General features: G+C 41.1%; 1 protein-coding gene across 1 annotated transcript in view; it reads left to right on the forward strand.

Moving 5' to 3' along the window:
- LOC126259931 (uncharacterized) overlaps positions 1–22396 on the forward strand; it is a 132374-nt gene that overhangs the window by 34511 nt on the left and 75467 nt on the right. Inside the window, exon 4 of the mRNA XM_049957023.1 lies at positions 861–1117. Coding sequence (XP_049812980.1) covers positions 861–1117 — 257 coding nt within the window. The remainder of the gene's footprint in view (positions 1–860; positions 1118–22396) is intronic.

The raw sequence follows: 22396 nt of genomic DNA on the forward strand, positions 1-22396 counted from the left end.
AGTATGGTGTGTGTGGTAAAAAGTTACTCAGTGCTTTCAGTATACCGGTGTAATTTTTTTCTGTTTGCGTAGTGTGTGATCAGTTTTCACCCTTATAATTACTTGAGGGCTACATTTATTTTAAATATTATTGAAAGTGTCAAGAAATATATCAAAAGCATGGTTAGCATTGTCACAGTTATTCAAACTTTATCCCTCAGAATAATTTGTGCTTTAGGTGTATAATGCAATATGCTTACAACATTCTGACATAGTACACATAACATAGACTGTTTCCAGTAGCAATTGATGGATGGTGCAACCCATAAGCTTTATTTAGCTAATGTAGTTGAGTATTTATCTGTTTCACAACACCAGCTTTTTCAGTTTTTCCTTCTTTCGTATGGTGTCAAAAATATGAGTCTTTTAAATGGAACATGTTCATTAACAAATACTGCCATCATTCACCCTTTGTGTGGTTACCTGCAGTAACTAATTGCTCATGCATAACCCTGTGATTTGTGATAGTTTTATTGCTTTCCAGTTCATGTTGTGTTAGTACTAATAGATGTGAATGTTCATCCAAACAAATGTAACATATTTCTAAGATACTGAACATACCACAACCTTCTGGAAATAAACTCAACTAACATAAAACTCCCTTCACCACCCCTTTATGGTATCATCATCATTATTTTTGTGTGATTTTCCTCATTTTCATTTGAGTTTTTAATTGCACTGTTCATATGTTCATCTTTGAACATCTGCTCTCTGAAATGCTAATCTAACCAGGGTGCTGTTGTGAGGAATATTGGAAGAACTATTATCAACAGCAGCACAAAATTCCTTTGAATTCTTTCATTTCTGAATTTCTGTTGCAGGTTGTGCATTTACGACTACATGCTGGCCCAATTCCAGAAAATGATTTTGTAGTTAATATTGATGTCTTCAATCTCATTAAGAAGCTGCACAAGCTAATTCCAAATAGTATTGCACCAGTAATAAGTAGTTTGGAATTATGTCTTTGCAGTGAAAATAATGAGGAGAAGTTAAATGCTTTCCAGCTTTTGACACATTTGTACACTGAAGGAAATTGTGAGGGAAAGTACATTTTTCTGTGGAAAGCATTCTTGGAACGGTAAGAGATTCATTTCCTTGTTGCAGCCTATCTTATTAGAAATAGCTTGATACTGTAATATAGTGGTAATACAACTGTCTAAAAATAACAATATGACCATAAATGAAGTGTGCATAATAGAATTGGACAATCAGAAATAAAAGATCTATGAAATAGATGTCACCATAGATATCAAACGAAACTGGGGACATTTTATATGCACAATTAACTATGAGAAAGCTTTGTGCAAGAAAGGTGTGACACTTGCTGAATGTATACTAAAACCTAATGAACAATGAAGTCCTCACTATATTTGCAAAAAATTCTATGCATTTTGTTTTCTGGTTATGATGAATGTGACATGAATCCTCCAATTTCTATCCAGAGCAACCCAGCAGACAGATTAGTCTCAGGAAGCTGGGGCCTAAGAAAAAATGGTGAAGTCAGTTTAATCAAATGGAAATTGTTGTGGCCTTTGTCTCTTTGGTTTCAAAATGGTTTTTTAACCTTAATCTCCTTCCAAAGTATGAAACAATAATAAGCAAATGCTACAAAAGTCTTTCGAACCAAAGGGATGAAAAAGACATATGGCAAGGAGCATTCATGAAATCAGTGCACCTACTACTGTGGTGGTGGTGGTGGTGGTGGTGGTGGTGGTGGTGGTGGTGGTGATTTTAGAGTTCAAAATGTTCGAATGTCCACCCTGTTCACCTTACTCAACCCCCACTGACTACTTCTAAGGAAGATCACTGGATCAGAAAACGCTTTTGATCCATGAAGTTAAGACAGCTGCCACTTACTGTGAAACTAGCCGGGTGGTGTAGCTCCACTTGCCATATCAGCCCTAATATAAAAAATATTTCTTCTTCTTTTTGGGTCTCCTTTCCATGTTAAATACATATACCATATATAAATGAAATCTCAAAGTTCTTTTCAAAGTCAGATTTTTTCTAAGTCTTATTACTGATTGTATAATTTACATGCAGCTGATAAGTTTTACAGTAACAGTTCCTGAAAAGAAATGTTTAAAATTTGTGATTTGTCTAAACCACGTGCACTTGAAAATTTCAGCACACTAATAATTATTTGTTTTAGGATGACGTAGCTTACTTGAAAACTCTCAATTCCTTCTTTATAAGGAACATTTTATCTTCTCTGAAAATGGTGTAAATTATTGTCATTAGAATTCTAGAGTATCAAAATCTTGAAATGTAATCTAATCTTTCCAGGAACCCAGTGTTTGTCTGTAGCCCCAATATTTCTGTATGAAAAGTGTATGCTGTTATTAGCATAATACATCAGTTAATGCAGTATTCCAGATGTAAAATTGCAATTCCTGGAAATTTCTTGGTGGACTTAGCTGAATCCCAGTAATAAAAGTTCACGTGGCAAAATACATTCCAAAAAATTAAACCTAATATTTATGCCATTTCGAAGGCAGATTTTTATTCTACACAAAGCACCTTTTTCCAGATGTTTTTATTTAAAACAATGAAATAGAACTTACTTTACAACATACACTGCCGGCTGCAGTGGCAGAGTGGTTCTAGGCGCTTCAGTCCGGAACCGCACTGCTGCTGCTACGGTCGCAGGTACAAATCCTGCCTTGGGCATGGATGTGTGTGATGTCCTTAGGTTAGTTAGGCTTAAGTATCTCCAAGTCTAGGAGACTGATGACCTCAGATGTTAAGTCCCATAGTGCTTAGAGCCATTTGAACCATTCGAAGAACATACACTGATGTGAGAATGGTGTCTTTCACAATGGAATTATTGTACAAAATAGTCTCAGACTACTTGCTCTGTCAATTCGCATAACATGTCTGGTGTTAGTGCAGAGCACAGATGCCTTTTCACAACAGCAGACCAAGCCAATGTAGATTGTGCTGCGTAGTTTGAGGGTCAGTGAAATTGTAAGGTCTGTGGACTGCTACTTGTTGTACACTCTCTCCACTGTCCATAACTTTTTCGTTTATGTTAAACAGCTATTGTTTGTCATACTGGTAGTTCAGTATTTGTATGTTAGGACTGCAGTATTCTTCGACAACTACACCTTCAATGACAGAAGACTGTTGACAATATTCTACTTATTGTCATCCAGATTTACAGTGGAGACTGCGATTTGCCATATGACCAACTGGAATTTGAATCTACATAATAAAATAATTTGTTGGGTTCAAATTAATGATATTAATATAAAAGAGGGAAACATTCCACGTGGGAAAAATATATCTAAAAACAAAGATGATGTGACTTACCGAACGAAAGCGCTGGCAGGTCGATAGACATACAAACAAACACAAACATACACACAAAATTCAAGCTTTCGCAACAAACTGTTGCCTCATCAGGAAAGAGGGAAGGAGAGGCCTTCAAACCATTGATGCCACTTCCTTATACACAAATATTCCGCATGTCCAGGGCCTCGCTGCGATGGAGCATTTCCTTTCACGCCGATCACCTGCCACCCTACCTAAAACCTCTTTCCTCATTACCTTAGCCAGCTTCATCCTGACCCACAACTTCTTCACTTTTGAAGGCCAGACATACCAACAATTAAAAGGAACAGCCATGGGTACCAGGATGGCCCCCTCGTACGCCAACCTATTCATGGGTCACCTAGAGGAAGCCTTCTTGGTTACCCAGGCCTGCCAACCGAAAGTTTGGTACAGATTTATTGATGACATCTTCATAATCTGGACTCACAGTGAAGACGAACTCCAGAATTTCCTCTCCAACCTCAACTCCTTTGGTTCCATCAGATTCACCTGGTCCTACTCCAAATCCCACGCCACTTTCCTTGACGTTGACCTCCATCTGTCCAATGGCCAGCTTCACACGTCCGTCCACATCAAACCCACCAACAAGCAACAGTACCTCCATTATGACAGCTGCCACCCATTCCACATCAAACGGTCCCTTCCCTACAGCCTAGGTCTTCATGGCAAACGAATCTGCTCCAGTCCGGAATCCCTGAACCATTACACCAACAACCTGACAACAGCTTTTGCATCCCGTAACTACCCTCCCGACCTGGTACAGAAGCAAATAACCAGAGCCACTTCCTCATCCCCTCAAACCCAGAACCTCCCACAGAAGAACCACAAAAGTGCCCCACTTGTGACAGGATACTTTCTGGGACTGGACCAGACTCTGAATGTGGCTCTCCAGCAGGGATATGACTTCCTCAAATCCTGCCCTGAAATGAGATCCATCCTTCATGAAATCCTCCCCACTCCACCAAGAGTGTCTTTCCGCCGTCCACCTAACCTTCATAACCTGTTAGTTCATCCCTATGAAATCCCCAAACCACCTTCCCAACCCTCTGACTCCTATCCTTGTAATCGCCCCCAGTGTAAAACCTGTCCCATGCACCCTCCCACCACCACCTACTCCAGTCCTGTAACCCAGAAGGTGTACACGATCAAAGGTAAAGCCACGTGTGAAAGCACCCACGTGATTTACCAACTGACTTGCCTACACTGTGATGCATTCTATGTGGGAATGACCAGCAACAAACTGTCCGCATGAATGGACACAGACAGACAGTGTTTGTTGGTAATGAGGATCACCCTGTGGCTAAACATGCCTTGGTGCACGGCCAGCACATCTTGGCACAGTGTTACACCGTCCGGGTTATCTGGATACTTCCCACCAACACCAACCTATCCGAACTCCGGAGATGGGAACTTTCTCTTCAATATATCCTCTCTTCCCGTTACCCGCCAGGCCTCAATCTCTGCTAATTTCAAGTTGCCGCCACTCATACCTCACCTGTCATTCAACAACATCTTTGCCTCTGCACTTCCACCTCGACTGACATCTCTGCCCAAACTCTTTGTGTTTAAATATGTCTGCTTGTGTCTGTATATGTGTGGATGGATATGTGTGTGTGTGCGCGTGAGAGTATACCCGTCCCTTTTTTCCCCCCTAAGGTAAGTCTGTCCGCTCCCGGGATTGGAATGACTCCTTACCCTCTCCCTTAAAACCCAAATCCTTTCGTCTTTCCCTCTCGTTCCCTCTTTCCTGATGAATCAACCATTGGTGCGAAAGCTTGAATTTTGTGTGTGTGTGTTTGTGTTTGTTTGTGTGTCTATCAACATGCCAATGCTTTTGTTTGGTAAGTTACATGATTTTAGTTTTTAAATAAATAATGTAGCATTTACAAGAGGTAACAGGGGGAGGTAGAAATGTACAATAAATCACAACTGTGATACTTACAAGCTTATAGCAATAAATTTTGTGATACAAAATCAAACAAAACAAAATCCAGGATGGAATAATGACAGTATTATGAAAAGAATAGATTGCTACACATCATTTCTGGTGTTAGTCTGGACTTCGAAATGACTCATCTGCAATATGGATCAGCATGGAGTTAACCTTTTAGAGGTGCTGTAGTTCAATCTGTTTTAGTATGAAATAACTTGTGACTAGCTCAATCAGTAATAGTTAATGTGCATGCATTTGTTTTATAAATTAGTGACAGTGTTCGTGTTTCACACTGAAGTGTAAAAAACTCAATTACGGCATCAGCTAAACATAAACATGTAGCAGGGAAACTCAAACGCTTAGAAATTGAAATTTTAGACAGTGGTTTGTGACTATGCTTCAATCTGCATCTACATCAACATCCGTAATCTGCAAGCCACCTCATGGTGTGTGGCGGAGGGTACCTTGAGTATCTCTATTGGTTCTCCCTTCTCTTCCAGTCTCATACTGTTCATGGAAAGAAAGATTGTCGGTATGCCTCCATGTGGGCTCTAATCTGTCTGATATTATCCTCATGGTCTCTCTTTGAGATATATGTAGGAGGGAGCAATATACTGCTTGACTCCTTGGTGAAGGTATGTTCTCAAAACTTCAACAAAAGCCCGTACCAAGCTACTGAATGTCTCTCTTGCAGAGTCTTCCACTGGAGTTTATCTATCATCTCTGTAATTCTTTTGTGATTACTAAATGATACTGTAAAGAAATGCATTGCTCTCCATTGAATCCTCTCTGTCTCCTCTATCAACCCTATTTGGTATGGATCCAACACCAGTGAGTAGTATTCAAGCAGTGGGCGAACAAGTGTACTGTAACCTACTTCCTTTGTTTTCGGACTGCATTTCCTTAGAATTCTTCCAATGAATCTGTCTGGCATCTGCTTTACCGACTATTAATTTTACATTGTCATTCCATTTTAAGTCACTCCTAATGCCTACTCCCAGATAATTTATGGAATTAACTGCTTCCAGTTGCTGACCTGCTATATTGTAGCTAAATGATAAGGGATCTATCTTTCTATGTATTCGCAGCATATTACACTTGTCTACATCGAGATTCGTTTGCCATTCCCTGCACCATGTGTCAATTCGCTGCAGATCCTCCTGGATTTCAGTGCAATTTTCCATTGTTACAACCTCTCAATATACTACAGTATCATCTGCAAATAGCCTCAGTGAACTTCCGATGTTATCCACAAGGTCATTTATATATATTGTGAATAGTAATGGTCCTACGACACTCCCCTGCGGCACACCTGAAATCACTCTTACTTTGGAAGACTTCTCTCCATTGAGAATGACATGCTGCGTTCTGTTATCTAGGAACTCTTCAATCCAATCACACAATTGGTCTGATAGTCTATATGCTCTTTGTTCATAAAAAGGCTGTGGGGAACTGTATCAAACACCTTGCGGAAGTCAAACATGGGCATCTACCTGGGAACCCATGTCTATGGACTCCCGAGTCTCGTGGACGAATAGCGCTAGTAGGGTTTCACGCGATCGTCTTTTTCGAAACCCATGCTGATTCCTACAGAGTAGATTTCTATTCTGCAGAAAAGCCCTTACACTTGAACATAATAAGTTTTCCAAAATTCTACAACTGATTGACGTTAGAGATATAGATCTATAGCTCTGCACATCCGTTTGACGTCTCTTCCTGGATACAGGGATGACCTGTGCTCTTTTCCAATCCTTTGGAATGCTACGCTCTTCTAGAGACCTACAGTACACCGCTGCAAGAAGGGGGTCAAGTTCCTTTGCGTACTCTGTGTAAAATCGAACTGGCATCCCGTCAGGTCCAGCGGCCTTTCCTCTTTTGAGCGATTTTCATGTGGTTTCTCTATCCCTCTGCCATCTACTTTGATATCTACCATTTTGTCATCTGTGCGACAATCTAGAGAAGGAACTACAGTGCAGTCTTCCTCTGTGAAACAGCTTTGGAAAAAGGCATTTAGTATTTCGGCCTTTAGTCTATCATCCTCTGTTTCGGTACCATTTTGGTCACAGTGTGTCTGGACATTTTGTTTTGATCCACTTACAGCTTTGACATAAGACCAAAATTTCTTAGGATTTTCTGCCAAGTCAGTACATAGAACTTTTCTTTCGAATTCATTGAACACCTCTCGCATAGCCCTCCTCACACTACATTTTGCTTCGTGTAATTTTTGTTTGTCTGCAAGATTTTGGCTATGTTTATGTTTGTTGTGAAGTTCCCTATGCTTCCGTAGCAGTTTTCTAACTCTGTTGTTGTACCATGGTGGCTCTTTTCCATCTCTTATGATCTTGCTTGGGACATACTCACCTAATGCGTATTGTACGATGGTTTTGAACTTTGTCCGCTGATCCTCGACACTAATTGTACTTAAGATAAAACTTTTGTGTTGAGCCGTCAAGCACTCTGAAATCTGCTTTTTGTCCTTTTGCTCAACAGAAAAATCTTCCTACCTTTTTTAATATTTCAATTTATGGCTGAAATCACCAATGCTGTAACCACTTTATGATCACTGATTCCCTGTTCTGCGTTAACTGTTTCAAATAGTTCAGGTCCGCTTGTCACCAGAAGGTCTAATATGTTATTGCCAGGAATCGATTCTCTGTTTAACTGCTAAAGGTAGTTTTCAGACAATGCACTTAAAAAAATTTCACTGGATTCTTTGTCCCTGCCACCTGTTACAAACGTTTGTCTCCCAGTCTACATCTGATAAATTAAAATCTCCACCCAAAACTATTATATGGTTGGGAAATCTACTCAAACTGTTTTCCAAATTTTCCTTCAGGTGTTCTGCCACAACAGCTGCTGAGCCAGGGGGCCTATAGAGACATCCAATTACCATGTCTGAGCCTGCTTTAACCGTGACCTTCACCCAAATTATTTCACATTTCGGATCACCGTCAATTTCCTTAGATACTATTGCACCTTTTATCACTATAAACGTGCCTCCCTCTTCACTGTCCAGCCTCTCTGCAGTACACATTCCAATCTGAGTTTCATTACTGTTTACGTCTGGTTTCAAGCAACTTTTTGTCCCTAGCACTATGTGGGCATTGTGACGGTTTATTAATGAGCAGTTCTGGGACCTTTCTATAGAGGCTCCTGCAGTTTACTATTACCACATCAATATTGTCATTCCCTGTTGTGTTTTGCTTACTGCTACCTTGTCACATCTCAGGAGGCATTTTGTCGGGCCTAGGGAGGGAATTCTCTAACCTAAAAAACCCACATGTGCACTCCACACGTACTCCACTACCCTTGTAGCCCCTTCCTGCATGTAGTGCACGCCTTACCTATTCAGGGGCCCAACGTTTCTCCACCCGATAGTAGGAGGTCGAGATATTTGCACCCCAGATCTCCGCAGAATCATCTGAGCATCTGGTTTAAGCCTTCCACTCAGCTCCAAACCATAGGACCGCGATCAGTTCTGGGAACGACATAAAAGTAGTTAGTTCAGATTCCACCCCATGAGCGAGGCATTCCACCTTCACCAGCTCCAACTGCCTGTATGATCTGAGGATGACCTCTGAATCCAGATGGCAGGAGTCATTGGTGCCAACATGAGCAACAATTTGCAGTCGGGTGCACACAGTGCTCTCTCTAACTACCGGCAGGGCCTCCTCCACATCTCGGATGAGACCCCCCTGGCAAGCAGACAGTGAACACTGGCCTTCTTCTCAGACCTCTCCACTATTTCCCTAAGGGGCTCCATCACCCATCTAACATTGGAGCTCCCAATCACTAATAAACCCCTCCCTCCATGTGCCTGCTCGGACCTTGCTGAAGGAGCAGCCACATGTCCACCCACAGGCGGCAGAGTGAGTGATGCCACATGGCCAGCTTCCACATTGACCCTCTGTCTCGTGCAATGTGAACGCCGTTGAACCCACCACTCCCCTTGGGGAGAGGGTGGCCCAACTGTGCCCAGTACCTGAGAAGATGACAGCAGGGACTGTGTGTGAAGCATGTAACACCTGGGGTGTACCATGCAATGCACCAGACTCCCCACTGCTGCTACACTGCGAGGCAACAGCCTAACAGCCTAAAGACAGCTGACCTTGGCCATCAGCGCGTTCAGCTGTTCGCGAACAGTGGCCAGCTCCTCCTGCATCCATACACATCAGTCACACATCCTATCCATCCTAAGAAATCAACAATTTACTGTAGAGAGTTAAGCAATCAACTTTTAACTACACTGCTAATTCACTAAAGGTGGCTGACTAAACTGTGGTTACTAGACACTTCTTGTTGGAAAATAAGCACTAACTGTCCCTGGACTGTATTCAAAACAAACACGAAATCTATGGAACACTATTACTAGTACTCCAAAATTAAAGCTTCCTGAAAGCAAACACACACAGAAAAAGAAGTGGCAAGTAAGAAAAACACAGTTAATACTTAAATTTACGTAGCTTGCTGCACAGGAGATGTGAAGTAGATGGCAGTTACGACAACAGAACAGCTTTCGCAGCACGAAACTACTCTGCAACAGGTATGAAACTTGGCAAATGTAGCTCACTGTAATAACACTAATGGCATCACAAGATGCTATTCTTTGTGATCAGAAATGCAGAAAAACTAAGGTTGTTCAAAAACATTAATATGGTGTCACTATCTGTATGTTACCATAATCAAGTCATCTTGAATGGAATCCAGCCACTTTAAGGAATGATTTTATGACCAATTCATCTCTGCCATTACAAAACACCCAAAACAAAAACTACATGAAGGTGCCATATTGATACATAACAATGCAACATCTCATCCATCTGACCATGAACTTGATGAAGGTGAAATAAAAGCTTAATTTCTTCCTGCCAGTCTAACATGTCTAATCCAACCAATTGATCAGATAGTTGAGTACTTGAAGAGATGATGTTGAAAATAGATTGGATGAATTACAAAGAGGACGCAAGAAGGAAGTAGTTTGTTTAAAGCTATGAAATCAATACATGTAAAAGATGTAATTTGTGTGATTGTGGAATCTTGGGAACAAATGCCAGCATCAATGCTCGAAAAGTCTTGGCACAAACTGTGGCCAAAAATGAATGAAAATAAAACTGTTAGATAGGCAACCCCCCCCTCCCCATGAACCATGGACCTTGCCGTTAGTGGGGAGGCTTGCGTGCCTCAGCGATACAGATAGCCGTACCGTAGGTACAACCACAACGGAGGGGTATCTGTTGAGAGGCCAGACAAACGTGTGGTTCCTGAAGAGGGGCAGCATCCTTTTCAGTAGTTGCAAGGGCAACAGTCTGAATGCTTGACTGATCTGGCCTTGTAACAATAACCAAAACGGCCTTGCTGTGCTGGTACTGCGAACGGCTGAAAGCAAGGGGAAACTACAGCCGTAATTTTTCCCGAGGGCATGCAGATTTACTGTATGATTAAATGATGATGCCGTCCTCTTGGATAAAATATTCCGGAAGTAAAATAGTCCCCCATTCGGATCTCCGGGCGGGGACTACTCAAGAGGATGTTGTTATCAGAAGAAAGAAAACTGGCGTTCTACGGATCGGAGCGTGGAATGTCAGATCCCTTAATCGGGCAGGTAGGTTAGAAAATTTAAAAAGGGAAATGGATAGGTTAAAGTTATAGTGGGAATTAGTGAAGTTCGGTGGCAGGAGGAACAAGACTTCTGGTCAGGTGGCTACAGGGTTATAAATACAAAATCAAATAGGGGTAACGCAGGAGTAGGTTTAATAATGAATAGGAAAATAGGAATGCGGGTAAGCTACTACAAACAGCATAGTGAACACATTATTGTGGCCAAGATAGATACAAAGCCCACACCTACTACAGTAGTACAAGTTTATATGCCAACTAGCTCTGCAGATGACGAAGAAATTGAAGAAACGTATGATGAAATAAAAGAAATTATTCAGATAGTGAAGGGAGATGAAAATTTAATAGTAATGGGTGACTGGAATTCGAGTGTAGGAAAAGGGAGAGCAGGAAATGTAGTAGGTGAATATGGATTGGGGCTAAGAAATGAAAGAGGAAGCCGCCTGGTAGAATTTTGCACAGAGTACAACTTAATCATAACTAACACTTGCTTTAAGAATCATGATAGAAGGTTGTATACATGGAAGAACCCTGGAGACACTAAAAGGTATCAGATAGATTATATAATGGTAAGACAGAGATTTAGGAACCAGGTTTTAAATTGTAAGACATTTCCAGGGGCAGATGTGGACTCTGACCACAATCTATTGGTTATGACCTGTAGATTAAAACTGAAGAAACTGCAAAAAGGTGGGAATTTAAGGAGATGGGACCTGGATAAACCACCGAGCAAGGTGGCGCAGTGGTTAAACACTGGATTCACATTCGGGAGGACGACAGTTCAATCCCGCGTCCGGCCATCCTGATTTAGGTTTTCCGTGATTTCCCTAAATCGCTCCAGGCAAATGCCAGGATGGTTCCTTTCAAAGGGCACGGCCGACTTCCTTCCCCATCCTTCCCTAATCCGATGAGACCGATGACCTCGCTGTCTGGTCTCCTTCCCCAAACCAACCAACCAACCAACCAACCAACCAACCAACCTGGATAAACTGGAAGAACCAGAGGTTGTACAGTGTTTCAGGGAGAGCATAAGGGAACAATTGACAGGAATGGGGGAAAGAAATACAGTAGAAGAAGAATGGGTAGCTTTGAGGGATGAAGTAGTGAAGGCAGCAGAGGATCAAGTAGATAAAAAGACGAGGGCTAGTAGAAATCCTTAGGTAACAGAAGAAATATTGAATTTAATTGATGAAAGGAGAAAATATAAAAATGCAGTAAATGAAGCAGGCAAAAAGGAATACAAACGTCTCAAAAATGAGATCGATAGCAAGTGCAAAATGGCTAAGCAGGGATGGCTAGAGGACAAATGTAAGGATGTAGAGGCGTATCTCACTAGGGGTAAGATAGATACTGCCTACAGGAAAATTAAAGAGACCTTTGGAGATAAGAGAACCACTTGTATGAACATCAAGAGCTCAGATGGAAACCCAGTTCTAAGCAAAAAAGAGAAAACAGAAAGGTGGAAGGAGTATATAGAGGGTCTATACAAGGGCGATGCACTTGAGGACAATATTATGGAAATGGAAGAGGATGTAGATGAAGATGAAATGGGAGATACGATATTGCGTGAAGAGTTTGACAGAGCACAGAAAGACCTGAGTCGTAACAAGGCCCCCGGAGTAGACAACATTCCATTGGAACTACTGACGGCCTTGGGAGAGCCAGTCCTGACAAAACTCTACCACCTGGTGAGCAAGATGTATGAAACAGGCGAAATACCCTCAGACTTCAAGAAGAATATAATAATTCCAATCTCAAAGAAAGCAGGTGTTGACAGATGTGAGAATTACCGAACAATCAGATTAATAAGCCACAGCTGCAAAATACTAACACGAATTCTTTACAGACGAATGGAAAAACTAGTAGAAGCCGACCTCGCGGAAGATCAGTTTGGATTCCGTAGAAATACTGGAACACGTGAGGCAATACTGACCTTCTGACTTATTTTAGATGAAAGATTAAGGAAAGGCAAACCTACGTTTCTAGCATTTGTAGACTTAGAGAAAGCTTTTGACAATGTTGACTGGAATACTCTCTTTCAAATTCTAAAGGTGGCAGGGGTAAAATACAGGGAGCGAAAGGCTATTTACAATTTGTACAGAAACCAGATGGCAGTTATAAGAGTCAAGGGGCATAAAAGGGAAGCAGTGGTTGGGAAAGGAGTGAGACAGGGTTGTAGCCTCTCCCCGATGTTATTCAATCTGTATATTGAGCAAGCAGTAAAGGAAACAAAAGAAAAATTCGGAGTAGGTATTAAAATCCATGGAGAAGAAATAAAAACTTTGAGGTTCGCCGATGACATTGTAATTCTGTCAGAGACAGCAAAGGACTTGGGAGAGCAGTTGAACGGAATGGATGGTGTCTTGAAGGGAGGATATAAGATGAACATCAACAAAAGCAAAACGAAGATAATGGAATGTAGTCGAATTAAGTCGGGTGATGCTGAGGGTATTAGATTAGGAAATGAGACACTTAAAGTAGTAAAGGAGTTTTGCTGTTTAGGGAGCAAAATAGCTGATGATGGTCGAAGTAGAGAGGATATAAAATGTAGACTGGCAATGGCAAGGAAATCGTTACTGAAGAAGAGAAATTTAACATCGAGTATAGATTTAAGTGTCAGGAAGTCATTTCTGAAAGTATTTGTATGGAGTGTAGCCATGTATGGAAGTGAAACATGGACGGTAAATAGTTTGGACAAGAAGAGAATAGAAGCTTTCGAAATGTGGTGCTACAGAAGAATGCTGAAGATTAGATGGGTATATCACATAACTAATGATGAAGTACTGAATAGAGTTGAGGAGAAGAGGAGTTTGTGGCACAACTTGACCAGAAGAAGGGATCGGTTGGTAGGACATGTTCTGAGGCATCAAGGGATCACCAGTTTAGTATTGGAGGGCAGTGTGGAGGGTAAAATTGTAGGGGGAGACCAAGAGATGAATACACTAAGCAGTTTCAGAAGGATGTAGGTTGCAGTAGGTACTGGGAGATGAAGAAGCTTGCACAGGATAGAGTAGCATGGAGAGCTGCATCAAACCAGTCTCAGGACTGAAGACCACAACAACAACAACAACAACAACAACACATAGGCAACCTGCAACTAGTACTGGGTGACCATTTTAGCTGTTTAGTAATCTAAATTACTGCCCAAAAACACTGTCTCATTAAACACTGTAGTGGGAAGAGGTAGAAGGCACCATCTTAACACTCGTCTGAGCTTTCCAAGTGATTTATTGTTTCCAACTACAGTGCCGCATTCCCCTCTGTCTGTGTCACTGGGTCCTGCAATGCCGAGGACGCCACCTCAGTGACCCATCAAGCGCCCTGCTAATGTGTCGGCCTTGCGCGGCTGCGGTGATAAGACAACGTCAGGGCTCAGCCGGCACCCGACTCGGTAGCCTTCATCCTGCACTGCCTCAGCGCCGCCTGCTGACAACTCCAAGGTGGCCCACACCGTGCGCCCTCGCCAGCAAGGCTTGGGTCATGGCAATTGTTGTAGCTGTATCTGTTTCCGACTCAAATCTGCTCTCTGCACACATGGTATACAATTCTTGACATACTGATCAACATCCACTTTCCTACCTCTCTGCCACCCTCCTATTCATCACTCTACACCCTCCATGACCAGATAACATGTGATCATGTGCTTCCTTGAAAACCTCGTCCCTCAGCTTCACTGGCACTTCAACCCTTGGTCCTAACTTTGTTTACCTGCACAGAAGACTGTCATACATATTAAATTGTAGCTGTGTCCGATACAATTTGCAATTATTGTCAGTATCCTGTAATTCTTGCCATACCACTAGGTCATAACCTATGACTTCTACTTTTGCCACCTTCCTACTTAGTGTATCCGCATTACTGTGCTGCTTCCCAGGCTTGTGCACCACCTTGTAGTCAAATTCACTAAGCCTCTCAGCCCATCTAGCGAGTCTAGAGGACAGATCCTTCAACCTCAACAACCACTTCAATGCAGCATGATCTGTCACTACCTGAAATCTTCTCTCATACAAATAACATTTAAAATATGTGATTCCATAGATTACGCTAATCACCTTCTCTGTTGTTGAGTAATTCCTCTGCTGCATTCAACTGCCTAAAGGCATAGGCTACAGGATGTTCTTTCCCATCAATTTTCTGACTAAGAACACACCCTAATGCTTGATTCAATGCATCACATGCTAGTGTAAATTCCTTTTCAAAATCTGGAAACACAAGAACCAAACTTGATGTTAACACTTCTTTCAGTTTATCAAACGCTTTCTGACACTCTTCTGTCAATTCAAATTTCACATCCTTCCATAACAATTGCGTCAACGGCTGTGCTAAATCTGCAAAACCCTTCATGAACTTCCAATAGAAATTGCAAATTCCAATGAATGACTGCACTTCCTTAACTGTATTGGTTCCCGAAAATCCCTTGCAGCTTGTACCAACCTCAGATCTGTTTGCACTTCATCCTTACTGATAATATTACCCAAATATTTTACTACTTCTAATGCAAAATGACACTTCTCCAGGCTCAACATCAAATGAGCTGCTCTTAGCCTCATAAAGACTCCCCTTTACCGCTGTCTATGCTGCTCCATACTACCTGAAAATACTATGTCATTCAAATAGACAAGACACTGCCGTGGTTTCAAACACCTTAACACACAGTCTAGCAACATGTGAAACATTGCCAGAGCGTTTTTCAAACTGAATGGCATTCTAATGTACTGGTAATGGCCTCCAGATGTAGAGAAAGCAGTTTTTGGATGATCTTCTGGCGCCACCTCTTACTGATGATAACCACTTGTCAAATCCTAGAAAAGTACCGGCACCATCCTAAGGGATCCAAAGTCTCCGATATGTTTGGAATGGGGTTTGCATCTGTTACTGTCTTACTATTGAGGTATCAGTAGTCAGAACAGAACCTCTATTTCTTAGTTCCATCCGTAGATTTTTTAGGCACAATGACAATGCCTGCTCCCCAGCATCTATTACTATGCTGTATAAACCATCCACAAGCTGCTGATCAATTAAATCCTTCACAACTGGCTGCAAATACCTCGGTATTCTGTATGGTTTACAGTAAACAGGTGCTTCTTTCCCTGTTGGTATCTTATGTTGAACTAATGGAGTTGCTGGTAACAGCCCTTGTGGAAAAAACAAATCCTTAAATTCCCACAATTATTCTTCCATATGCTCTCTTTCTCCTTTCAAATGCTTACTTTTGTCACGCAATGCTGTTCTGACAGCAGTTAATGGTTGATCACTACATCTACCTCTCGAACACCAGTCTTTGTCATCTCGTACATCCAAATTCGCTACTAAAACTCCTTTTCTCAAATTCGCATCTCCAGTGCTAAAATTATCCACGTTCACTGGGACTACTCACCCATTGTTTCCCTCTTGTACACATACAATACTATGTTTCACAAAACAACCAAATGGATCCAAAAATCATTATCCTCCAATGGTTCAATAACACATACCATACCCACAGGTAGATTTGACGCCACACTTCCCCAAAGATGTACGCGGTTCAGTTGGTTTGTTCATTACGTTGAAAAACCCTCGCGACATCTCTGCATTGACAACAGTTTCTCCTAGGGAAATAACATTCCACTAACTTCCACAGTTTGTTGTCCAAGGTCAATTTTGGCATGATGTTGGTGCAAGAAATCTACTCCTAGGATCATGTCTTAGCCCTCGCTTACCCGTAGTACTACCTCTATGCATGCATCAAATCAGACTTTCTTTATGCAGAAGTCATCTTTCAATGCCCCAAAGGCGTGACCTCCTTATCCCCCACTCCACGCAAGCTATAACATGGTGTGTTCTAACTTCCTTCGTCCCATTAAACTCTTAGTAGCCACTGACACTTGAGCCCCTGTGTCCAACAAAATCTTAGACGTTTTAGTTCCTATGGATCCTACCATTGAAAATTTCACCTCTGCATACATATTTGTAGCACTGAAATTAAACAGGAGCTCTCTTAGGTGGGTCTTGGGCCCCCTCTGCTGTTTAACAGCTGTCCACCTCTACTAACTCCACTTTTCCATCCTCCATGTTGCTGATTTCCACCCGTTCCTCTACTCCTCGGTGACTGGGTACATTGCCTCTACACGTCCTGTAGAACCACACTTAAAACTCTTTATATATGATGTAAACACTGTTAGTCTATCACGTACCCCCATTGCCACGTCTTTTTCAGTCACATTGGATTGCCGGCTGGATGGCTGAATATAAATCTTTCGGAGTTCCTTCACGCACTTTCCATGACATATGCACCGGTGACCCCTCAAAAATACTTCAAGTGCCCTTTGATCAGCCTCCTGCAACAGAACACCACTTGCTTCATTGCACTGACCCAACTCATAAGTGTACTCGTTAATTTCTCCTATCCTGTCTGCAAATTTCTCTACCGTTTCCCACTGTCTCTTTGTCATTGTACTCAACCTCTCCCTAAAGTACCAAGCGCTGTTCTTCTTCTTGTACCTTTGTAAAAGCCCCTCCTTCAACTGCTTTAACTGTCCTGCCTTCCTTATGACCTCAGAACACCTTTCATATGTCTTCACTTCACCCGTTTTTAATCTAATCTTGGCTAAATGTAACAACTGTTCATGTGACCAACCATTCATCACAGCTGAAGTTTCCAAGTCCTCCACAAACGAACGCACATCCTCAGGTGCCTTGCTAGAAAACAGAATAATCAAACTCACAGTAGCTGGATCAATCTCCTGCTGCAGCATCCTAGGCAACAATGACTGATCCGATGCAGTTTCCTGCTCACTTCTAGATGTCATTTCACCCCTCAAGTGTGTATTGTCTGCTGTCAACTGTACTACCTTTTTCAACAAAATCCGTACCACTTCTGGTTGCGACACATCACATGCATTCCTGACTCTGCCATTGTGTTGCTTTCATTCCCCATTAGTCCTGAAGCAAAACAATCTACACCTCAGTATCGTCATACTCAGTAGCATCATACTCAAATCAATACAAAAGTAATTAAATGCCATGAGGAAAAAAAATTATCCTTATGCGCCAAATACACTAACACTTACTCTGTCAACAAAAAATACTACTCCCACGCAAAACATCTATAACGGTCTGCCATGAGCCATACTCAAAACACAAAAAGAAAGAAAATGTCCAACACTTGAAAAAAAACTGGTCAAAACTCATCACATCTTGTGACTGTAATGCAGGCAGTGGGCTCAAATGTCGTACTGTACAGATGCCGTCCACTATTCTGACACCAAATGTAGTGGGAAGAGGGAGAAGGCACCGTATTAAGACTCATCTGAGCTTTCCAAGTGTTTTATTGTTTCCAACTACAGTGCCGTGTTCCCCTCGATCTGCGTCACTGGGTCCCGTAGTGCTGAGGACGCCACCTCAGCAACCTGTCAAGTGCTCTGCTAATGTGTCGGCCTTGTATGGCCATGGGATATGACGACACCAGGGCTGTGCCGACAGCCGACTCAGCAGCCTTCGTCCTGCGCTGCCTGCTGACAACTGCAAAGTGGCCCGCACCGTGCATCCTCACCGGTGTGGCTTGGGTCACGGTGGCAACAAGTTCGCATGATCCTGCAGCTGAATCTGCGGCCCTCACCCTGGATGTCTCCAGTTCATGTTGGGAGCCAAGACTACTGCCCGTGGTAGTGAGCTGTGGAGTGCCCCACTGCTGGCTGGCTACAGACCCCTCGTCGGCTTCAGAGGGTCGAACCAGTGACCCACCGTGGACTGCAACACTGGCGGCCGATCTGCTGCTGTGTGTAGTCAGTGGTGTGACACGCCTTGCTGTCCAGGAGAGCTATCACACTTGAATGCTTTGTTAGTGAATCGGCACCTGTTTATATGCAGCTGTGCGCCCCTGTTTTGCTAAACGCACTGCTCCGCGTCACATACTCAGAACACTTAGGTTGGCCAGTGGTCCCCTTCTGCCTGTGACTTGTGCCATGCAAACCCCTATGTGTACTTTCTCTGGTAGTTCTACGCCCCTGTGGCCTCTCTTTTACTTAGCAACTGCTGGTGAGCGTATCTCACTGTAAACAGGCCCGCGCCTGGCTGTAACTTGCGCGCTCAGAAATATTGTATCAAAGCTGACTTTTCCTATCCTAAACGGTAGTGCCATTACAACACAAACTGTTTGCATTTTTAACACACATCTTTCAAAAATCTAGTCTTAAAATTTTGTAAACCTTGTGGGGTGGTGGGTTAACAATAATAATATACCCAGAATTAAAATTTTTAACAGAACAACGTCTAGCTGATCAGATTCGTGTAATAATAAAAAATAACAGGATACCCCAGTTAGAATTAGAAAACATCAAACAACAAGTACAACAAATACTGGAACAAAATAATGTGCAATCAGAAGAAGAAGAAGAAGAAGAAGAAGAAGAAAATACAGTAATGGACTCAAACATCCCAGAGCAAACAAACAAAGAACAACACGCATCAATTAATCAATCAGAGGAAAATGAAATTTTAAGACAGCCACCAGCACAAGCACAAATAGAACACGAAGTGACACACATGTTAGATATAGAAGAAAAATTTCAGTTGACATATATAGAATACAAAGACACAAATACAGACATTAGACCATTCTTGCATAGACCACCAAATAGCCCACAAGTCGAAACAACAATAAAAACTATCAACACAATCATACACAACAAAATAAATGAATACACAACTATGGAAGAGTTACAACTACTGGTTTATGTAGGAGCACTCACTACACTAAATATACACACTAGGCAGGTATCAGAACCAACCAACACACAGAAGAAACCCACAAAACCAGCATGGCAACACAGGCTACAGATCAGAATAAAAAAACTGAAAAAAGACATCGGACAGTTAACACAATTTATAAGAAATGAAATATCAGACAAAAAACGAAAAAGGTTAGGTAAAATCTCACAACAAGAAGCAATAGAGCAATTAGATGAAAAGAAGCAAAAATTACAAGCTTTGGCGAAACGACTTAGAAGATACAAAAAAAGTGAAAATAGAAGGAAACAAAACCAAACATTCAACACAAACCAAAAGAAATTTTACCAAACAATAGATAACACACACATAAAAATAGACAATCCACCAAACATAAGAGACATGGAACACTTCTGGAGCAGCATATGGTCAAACCCGATACAACATAACAGGCATGCACGGTGGATACAAGCAGAAACAGATACATACAAGATGATACCACAAATGCCTGAAGTGATAATTTTGCAACATGAAGTCACCCGAGCAATTAATTCTACACACAATTGGAAAGCCCCTGGAAATGATAAAATAGCAAATTTCTGGCTAAAGAAGTTCACCTCAACACATTCACATCTAACTAAATTATTTAACAGTTACATTGCAGACCCATACATATTCCCTGATACACTTACACATGGAATAACTTATCTGAAACCTAAAGATCAAGCAGACACAGCAAACCCAGCTAAATATCGCCCCAACAATCTACAAAATATTAACTTCAGTCATTACACAGAAATTAATGACACATACAACACAGAACAAAATTATAAATGAAGAACAAAAAGGCTGCTGCAAAGGAGCGCGAGGATGTAAAGAGCAACTGATAATAGATGCAGAGGTGACATATCAAGCTAAAACTAAACAAAGGTCTCTACACTACGCATACATTGATTACCAAAAAGCTTTTGATAGTGTACCCCACTCATGGTTACTACAAATATTGGAAATATACAAAGTAGATCCTAAATTGATACAGTTCCTAAACATAGTAATGAAAAACTGGAAAACCACACTTAATATCCAAACAAATTCAGATAATATCACATCACAGCCAATACAGATTAAGCGTGGAATATACCAAGGAGACTCGTTAAGTCCTTTCTGGTTCTGCCTTGCTCTGAACCCACTATCCAACATGCTAAATAATACAAATTATGGATACAATATTACTGGAACATACCCACACAAAATCACACATTTGCTATACATGGATGATCTAAAACTACTGGCAGCAACAAATCAACAACTCAACCAATTACTAAAGATAACAAGTATTCAGCAATGATATAAGTATGGCGTTTGGAACAGACAAATGTAAGAAAAATAGCATAGTCAAGGGAAAACACACTAAACAAGAAGATTACATATTGGATAACCACAGCGACTGCATAGAAGTGATGGAAAAAACGGATGCCTATAAATATCTAGGATACAGACAAAAAATAGGAATAGATAATACAAATATTAAAGAAGAACTAAAAGAAAAATATAGACAAAGACTAACAAAAATACTGAAAACAGAATTGACAGCAAGAAACAAGACAAAAGCTATAAATACTTATGCTATACCAATATTGACCTACTCATTTGGAGTAGTGAAATGGAGTAACACAGACCTAGAAGCACTCAATACACTTACACGATCACAATGCCATAAATATAGAATACATCACATACATTCAGCAACAGAAAGATTCACATTAAGCAGAAAGGAAGGAGGAAGGGGATTTATCGATATAAAAAACCTACATTATGGACAGGTAGACAATTTAAGAAAATTCTTTATAGAACGAGCAGAAACTAGCAAAATACACAAAGCAATCACTCATATAAATACATCGGCTACACCACTACAATTTCATAACCACCTCTACAACCCGTTAGACCACATAACATCAACAGATACGAAGAAAGTAAATTGGAAAAAGAAAACACTTCATGGCAAGCACCCGTATCATCTAACACAGCCACACATCGATCAAGACGCATCCAACACATGGCTAAGAAAAGGCAATATATACAGTGAGACAGAAGGATTCATGATTGCAATACAGGATCAATCAATAAACACCAGGTATTACAGCAAGCATATTATTAAAGATCCCAATACCATAACAGATAAATGCAGACTTTGTAAACAACAAATAGAAACAGTAGATCACATCACAAGCGGATGTACAATACTAGCAAATACAGAATACCCCAGAAGACATGACAATGTCGCAGAAATAATACATCAACAGCTTGCCTTACAACATAAACTTATAAAACAACACGTTCCCACATACAAGTATGCACCACAAAATGTACTGGAGAATGATGAATACAAATTATACTGGAACAGAACCATTATAACAGATAAAACAACGCCACATAACAAACCTGACATCATACTCACCAATAAAAAGAAGAAATTAACACAACTAATCGAAATATCCATACCCAATACAACAAATATACAAAAGAAAACAGGAGAAAAACTTGAAAAATACATCCAACTGGCTGAGGAAGTCAAAGACATGTGGCATCAGGATAAAGTTGACATCATACCAATTATAGTATCAACTACAGGAGTCATACCACACAATATCCACCAGTACATCAATGCAATAGAGCTACATCCAAACGTATATATACAACTACAGAAATCCGTAATTATTGATACATGTTCAATTACCCGAAAGTTCCTAAATGCAATATAACACA

Source organism: Schistocerca nitens, chromosome 5, assembly GCF_023898315.1.
Source record: "Schistocerca nitens isolate TAMUIC-IGC-003100 chromosome 5, iqSchNite1.1, whole genome shotgun sequence".
NCBI lineage: Eukaryota > Metazoa > Arthropoda > Insecta > Orthoptera > Acrididae > Schistocerca > Schistocerca nitens.